The 7,476-nt window shown below is 33.1% G+C and overlaps 2 protein-coding genes across 2 annotated transcripts in view; both read left to right on the plus strand.

Moving 5' to 3' along the window:
• LOC110020504 (eukaryotic translation initiation factor 4E-1-like) overlaps positions 1 to 517 on the plus strand; it is a 9,205-nt gene extending 8,688 nt beyond the window's left edge. The window contains exon 4 of the mRNA XM_020718631.1: positions 464 to 517. Coding sequence (XP_020574290.1) covers positions 464 to 517 — 54 coding nt within the window. The remainder of the gene's footprint in view (positions 1 to 463) is intronic.
• A 189-nt stretch (positions 518 to 706) lies between these two features.
• Positions 707 to 7,019, plus strand: LOC110020510 (probable methyltransferase PMT28). The gene is made up of 8 exons (XM_020718642.1): positions 707 to 980; positions 1,070 to 1,162; positions 2,561 to 2,763; positions 2,815 to 2,837; positions 4,178 to 4,423; positions 4,732 to 4,926; positions 5,484 to 5,763; positions 6,729 to 7,019. The coding sequence occupies exons 1-7, from the start codon at positions 710 to 712 to the stop codon at positions 5,686 to 5,688; spliced, it is 1,236 nt and encodes a 411-aa protein (XP_020574301.1). The 5' UTR covers positions 707 to 709; the 3' UTR covers positions 5,689 to 5,763; positions 6,729 to 7,019.
• Positions 7,020 to 7,476: the final 457 nt, after the last annotated feature.

The following is a 7,476-nucleotide window of genomic DNA, read 5'->3' on the forward strand; positions in this document are numbered from 1 at the left end:
CAACACGATTTACTTAAACTTTCTTTTCTATTTTTTATTATTGAAGCTAAAAGATAGGTAGGATTTGGCAAAAGCAATATAATTGATGCATTGGGATCGTAGGGATGGGAGTAAGCTTTTTTGCTTCCTGAGAGCTAATGATTTTTCGCCTCTGCTAAACTTTTTGTATCTTCTACCTTGATGTTAAGAGGGTAACTTCACACATAAACATGTCCAAGGTTAAAAAATAATGAGTTATCAGTCATATTTTATCATCAATAGAAGATGGGAAGTAAAACTCCGTTGCTTCCTAAACTTGAGGAAAATGAAAGAATTTATTGTTTGCATGAGTTGTTTTTGGATAAAATACTGTGTGGCCATTTAAATTCACAATGGATTAATTGATACTGTTCATGCTTTCTTGCTCCTTAAACTTTATTGGATATACTTAATAATTTAATCTATTGATAGACTACTTACTCAGGAATTTAGCATATTTGTTGCAGCTTGCAACTTTATATTTTTCCTGTGGGGCTGAAGTCTTAAGTAGTCATCATTGTTTATCATATACTGTTAATACATACATGCACATCAATGCATATCTATTTAGCCATTTTTCTGGTTCGTATGATTAGTAATTCATAGCAATTAGTGGTTTTTATTTGTGCAAAAAGTGAATTTTATATCTATATTGTGGATATTGAAAAAAAACTCTTCTTGTATTGAATAGATGGTACCTGACATTGAATGGGGGAAGAACATCCGCATTTTATTGGACATTGGATGTAGTGATGCTAGCTTTGCAGGCACTCTTCTTGAGAAGGATGTTTTAACTCTATCTTTAGTTATGTTGAGCGATCAGATAAAATTTGCTCAAGTTCTTCTTGAACGCGGCATACCTGCTGTGGTGGGAAATCTGGGCACACGGAGACTCCCATTTCCTAGCAGCATTTTCGATGCTATTCATTGCAGTGGGTGCAATATACATTGGCATTCTAACGGTTTGTAACGAACCCAAAACATGTTCGGAAAACAACCATTTTTTTCCTTTTTAACCCTTTTTTAAATGATTTTTTGCTTTATGATGCAGGTGGGCGGCTCCTTCTGGAGATGAATAGGATACTACGTCCAGGAGGATACTTTATTATGTCATCTACACATGGAGATGCTGAAAGCGAAGTGGGTATGCTCATGAACTGACCTTAATATTAGTTTGTTGATGTATTTTCAAATTGGATTTGAGTGGTGCTTTTCATATCTTGCATCAAGTGCTGAGTTGAAGGACTTGAGGTTTTGAGAAGTGCAGTTTCATGCTGGTTTGCAAAATTGGTACTTCTTTTTCATGAAAGCAACACTTTACCTTCTGCCTAAACAATTGTTGCAAAATTGAAAATTCAGCTTCTTAGCTTTTGTTGGAAACTGATAGATCCCATTTCCATCCCACAATCTGTGCTGTATGATGCATTGCTTTTTTTTTTTTTTTCATCATTTGTGCATATTTACTATCTGATAGCTTCGCATCTAGTTCTTTTATAGCACTTCTTCGAATTTGAGAACATATTTGCTTGGCTGCTGAAGCTACTTCACATTCATTTCTTTTAGGAAGATTTACATATACACCACTCAATCATTATGTATATACATATCTAACACCTAAACTTCAATTTTCACATACAGTACACCTTACAAATATATGAGAAGTTGTATTTAATTTTTTTTTAGAAGTTAAAATAATGGTATTTCTTATGTGTATGAAAGATTTCGGGGTATAAGTGTAAAAAGTAAAATTTAGATGTTAGATATGTAAATTCAAACCAGAAAGTAATATGCTGTCAAAAGATGCAAGATCACGGTCTCGTCTTTTAATAATTTTTTCCTTTCACTATGCTTAAATTTAGTCAAAAGGTGTAATCTGCAGAAACCTTATAGAAATCTTATTTGAAAAAGTGGTTTGACTGATGTCTAACTTGCTGGAAAGCAATGCAGACTAATATGTATAGATGAGCAGGCTGAGATAAAATCATCATATATGCTATTATTTATCTCTAAGCTGCAACTGACATTGAGAATCGTAAACAGCTGGACTGGAATGGTCATGATGTGGCATGGATGCCAATTATATATTGGGAAAAGTGTAAAAATGATCCCCTGCTCTTTGCACGTGATCATTTTAGTCCTAAAGTCTATAAAAATGTCAATTTAGTCTCCCGGCTCTTTTAATGGAGGCTAAATTAGTTCTTCATGGGAGTATTTGAACTTGTATTAAAAATGTATGTGGATTAATTTGGTAATTTTATAGACTGAGACTATAATAACAACGTGTAAATAGTCAGGGGACTATTTTGGCACTTTTCTCTTTATATATTGGTTATTTTATGGTTAACTCGCACAATTATGCGACAGTTGTGGCTAAGTATTAAATTTCTTTGATTTGTTTTCCTATAAGTTGCGTAAAGTTCTATGAAACTGTCAGAATAATTTTCATCTTCCTTTTTAGCTGGTTTACGTTACATTTTGAGAGAGAAAACTTATTTGAAAATGAAAAATATTCATTTTTCACTCTTTATTTTAATTATTCCAGGCATGTCATCATTGACAGCATCAATGTGTTGGAACGTGCTGGCTCATAAGACCGATGAAATCAGTGAACTGGGCGTTAAGTTATACCAGAGACCAGCGTCGAACGAGATATATGACCTGAGAAGGAGAAATCCTTGGCTGTGTAATTGCGAAAGAGTTTCTTTTTCATCGAAGACCATGCTGTTTAATCAGCCATGCTGTTCTGTTTATTAATTGGAGGAATGATGCAGTACAAGATTGTGATATTAATGGAAGACAACGAAGAATGAAATAAGATGGTATGGCTAAATGGTTGGCCTCTTCCACAAGTTTGTTAAAATTATAATGTCTGTTATAATTATGATGTTATATTAAGTTATAATGATATTATATTCTACCATTGTTAATTTGTAATATTATGCTTTCATATTATTAAAGGTATAGTATTGGTGTAATAAACTTCCTCATATTTACCAAAAATTCATTCTCTAGCATATCGGTTGGATCATAGAATTCTATATCATATGGTATCATAGTTGAACCTAGCAAAACAAGGCCACCTTCTCCAAGGTATCAGGTGAAGAACTAAAGAAATATGTTAATCATACTGATGTGGAGCTATGGATCATTCCATACTTTATGAATTCACCGTGGGCTATTTGGGCTATCTCTTTCGTATCACTACTCGCTCTGTCCGCTGTGCTGGCTGCTTGTTTTTTTGTGCGTGGACGCCGCATTACCCATATTCGCCGGGGAGCTTCTCGAGTCCATGTTTTCCATGGAATGAGCAATCGATCGGTCGAAGCGATGCAGAGTCAGTTGTTCTCAGAAGTTTTACGAGGCGATAGCACGACGAAAACCTGTGCTATTTGTCTTGAGGATTACAGTGTTGGAGAAAAACTTCGGATTCTACCCTGCCATCACAGTATGTGTCATTCTTCTGGTTTAATTAGCATTTTGACCCCTTTTTTAATGTTTGGTAAATTATGGATTGTTACTGTTTACAACCTCTTGCAAGAAGAAAATCAACTCACCAAAGCAACCGTTTTGTTTTTAAAGAATTTTTGGGAAATTTACATACATACAACACAATTCTTATGTATTTACATATCTAACACCTAAAGTTAATATTTACACTTATAATACTTTGGTGTTATAAATCTATGCATGTCTGTATTTCATATCTAAAAAGTTAATAATTATGATTTTTTTTTTCATTTGATGTTAAAGCTTTGAGTCTTATAAATGTAAATATGAAAATTATTGTGCCAGATATGTAAATATATAAGAATAATGGGGTTTGTATGTAAATGCACCTACTTTTTTTAACCCAGTATAGTGTTAAAATAGTCCCCTGACTATTTACATGGGGTCATTTCAATCCCAAAACCTCTAAAAGTGTCAAGTCCCTAGACTCTTTTAATATGGGCTTTTAACCCCCTATTAAAATAACTATGAGTCGGGGACCATTTCTATACTTTTATTTGTTTTTTAGTCCATCCCCAATTCTTCACCAAAATTACACCCATCACCACATCATTTGGTATTTAGAGAATTCTCTGTTAAGCATTATTAGCTGACATATATGTTCTGGTTGCTTGAATTTAAACTTGATCAGCGCCTAAAACTCTTCATGTAGGTATACTCCAATAAGAACATGCCTGCATAAACTTCCTGCAGCCATAGAAGAGCGAGGTACTGATTGGCCTGAAGAGTGGCCAAAAAGGCTTGAAACTTTCCCTGAATGGCTTGGTGATTTGCAGGAAAAATTAGCTGCTGATAATGAGCATTGGAAGGCTATCATCAGCAAATCATATCTTGTTGGGCTGGGTATTGATTGGTCAAAGATACGCAATGCCATGGATATGAAAGCCATCTATGGAGGGTGTGTAGGCTCGACATTTCTTTCTAAACTCAGTTTAAGCTGATAGCTTTTCTTAATCAACATGATGACCAATTTAGTCCCAGTCTATAAAAATGTCAACTTAACCATTATACACTGCTATTATAAGCTTAAATAGTCCCCTTACTATCTTAAAAGGAGAATTACTTTAGCTTTTATTTTGTAACGTAAATAATATTGTTACTATCAAATTTCTCAGTTTTGAATCTTAGAAACTTGAGTATTATTCCTTTGCAAATACGAGTATTTTCACCGCCATATATTGAAGTTTTGTCATGTAATTCTCTCAGATTTGCAGCGGCTCTAATACCTCAAAAGGTTTGGGTTATGAATGTAGTTCCTGTACATGCTCCAAACACTCTTCCTATCATTTTCGAGCGCGGTCTGCTCGGCATCTACCATGATTGGTGTGAACCATTCAGCACTTATCCGAGATCTTATGATCTTTTGCACGCCGATCACTTGTTCTCCCGCCTCAAGAACAGGTGTGTACTATCAGTCTTTCATCAATGTTCTTCATTTTGTTTTTGTACCATCGCATTTGGTTTTGGTTTCTTTAGGAAGATTTACATATATATCGCTTAATTCCTATGTATTTACACATCTAATACTTTAACTTCAATTTTTACATATACTCCACTTTTCCTATGCATGAAAAAAGCGAATTTCACCGTGTAAAAGTTAAAATACTGATATGCGTGGTATTAATATAAAAGATAAAGTTTAGTTGTTAGATATATAGGAATTGAGTTGAATGTTTGAAATGTCCTTTTTTTCTAATCTTCCTATAACGAAGGTCATGGCTGTCAACAGGTGCAGACCCAAGCTGAGTCCAGGGGGCAATTGTCCCTCATCAAATTCAAATTTTTACTAATATTAAAGAGTAATTTGGTCTTTTGCCCCTCCTAAAATATCAATTTTGCCCCTCCTGAAATATTACTGTCCTTTGTTGTCCTAACCACTCAAATACATAGTAATTGAGTGGTAATCTTCCTGAAACAAAATTTGCTAGATTTTGATCTCCAGAATCTCTTTTTAACAGGTGCAAACAACCCATCGCCATTCTAGTTGAGATGGATAGAATACTGAGGCCTGGAGGTTGGGTCATCATACGAGACAAAGCAGAGATTTTGAATCCCATAGAGAAAATATTTAAAACATTACACTATAATATAACTCTGACATTCACTCAGGACAGGGAAGGTATTATCTGCGTGCAGAAAACAATCTGGAGACCGTTGGGATGAAATTTGTTTTGAAAAATACTGTCTTGATGATCAGCAATGGCGGCTTCTCAGCTTCTTCTTCAATACATAACAGAGGTACGTTTCAAGGATTGATTTAGATATCTAATATAAAATTATTTATGTGCTCCAGCTACTTGATTCTCATGTATTTACATATCTACCGGCTAAAGTTTGATATTTGCGTATGTAACACTATGATGTTATAAACCTATGCATGAGAAAGTGTATTTTAGTTTTAGAACGTTAGTAAGAGTGTTGTTTTTTATTCGATGTCGAAGATTTGAATGTTATTTATGTAAATATTGAAGTTCAGTTGTTAGATGTGTAATAATATGGGGGCGTTTGCATACATACCATACAATTCTCATGTATTTACATGTCTAACACTCGAACTCTTATATTTAAATGCATACCACTCAAATCTAAGACATCGCATTAAAAGTACTGTCATCACTTTTTCATTTATAGGTTTATGACACAAATGTGTTAAAAGTATAAATATTAAATTGTAGGCATTAGATATGTAAATACATAAAAAATTTGTGGTATGTATGTAAATCATCCAAAATATATATGAATTGTATGATATGTAAATGCTGCAAACAATTTTGTGGCTCTGCTATCATATTTTTTATTCATTCCATGGTTTTATTTCTGCTCAATTCTATATGAGAACAATCCTAATAGAACAATCCTAAATTTTCCATACCTACCATTCAATTCCTATGTATTTACATATCTAACACGTAAACTTTGTTTTTTACATGCATACCACATTCCTTGTGCATGAAAAGGTGTATTTCACATTTTAGAAGTTTAAACTATTGTATTTTTTATTTGATATGAAAGATTTGGTTGGTATATATGTAAAAAGCAAAATTTAGGTGTAAGACATGTAGAGTTATAGGAATTGGGAGGTCTCTATGTAAACACCCCTTTTCTTATTTTATTTTAGGATGATCCCCCAAATGTTTAATCTTTCATTCTTCATGTTGTTTATCTGAGATTTGCATTGAATAAACATTTTTATAGTATTGCAGGCTTCTAGTAATTTATGTGCTGCATTTTCTAAAGAATAATATCGTGTATCGTTTTGATGTGCCACACTGTATCATTTCTGATGACGGGCTAACTTTCAATATCACCAAGATCAATCAATTCGCTCGTCAACATCAGATCGATTGACGGTATTCTACGATATACTACCCGAGAGCTAACTGTCTGTAAGAAATGTTTGTTATTGTAAATGGGGTATAATCTCCCATATGTTTAATCTTGATTCATTTAAGTTATTTTTTCTTATTTATTAGTTATATTCTTTTCTTATTTTTGCCTTTACATACACAACACATTATTCTTATTTATTTACATATTTAATCTCTAAACTTATATATTTACATGCATGTCTCTGAAATCTTTGACATCACATCAAAAATACTATCATATCTGATGGCTAATGTTTTTCTTATTAATGTTATAAATGTAAATGTTAGCTTACATGTCAGACATAAATTGAGAAAAAGTGGGTCATATGTGTGCAGTATTTCATGCATGTCACCCAATTTTTTTTTGTATTTATGTATCTAACATTTATGCTTCGATTTTTATATTTATACCACTGAAATATTTCATATCACATAAAAAATACCTCCATTTTAATATTTAAAAAGTGAAATACACATTTTACAGTATGGTTATGGTGATATGTACTTAAAATTTGAAGGTGGTTAAATATGTAAATTTATAGAAATTGAGTGGTATGTATATAAATCCTTAAAAAGGGAAAGA

The sequence above is a fragment of the Phalaenopsis equestris genome, unplaced genomic scaffold (genome assembly GCF_001263595.1).
Source record: "Phalaenopsis equestris unplaced genomic scaffold, ASM126359v1 Scaffold000002, whole genome shotgun sequence".
Taxonomy (NCBI): Eukaryota; Viridiplantae; Streptophyta; class Magnoliopsida; order Asparagales; family Orchidaceae; genus Phalaenopsis; species Phalaenopsis equestris.

Excerpts from the sequence above, each read along its gene's own strand:
- LOC110020510 (XM_020718642.1), top strand. The coding sequence starts at position 710 with ATGGTACCTGACATTGAATGGGGGAAGAACATCCGCATTTTATTGGAC. Across the intron at positions 4,424-4,731 it reads ATGAAAGCCATCTATGGAGG|ATTTGCAGCGGCTCTAATAC; the intron begins GTGTGTAGGCTC and ends TAATTCTCTCAG. Across the intron at positions 4,927-5,483 it reads TTCTCCCGCCTCAAGAACAG|GTGCAAACAACCCATCGCCA; the intron begins GTGTGTACTATC and ends TCTTTTTAACAG.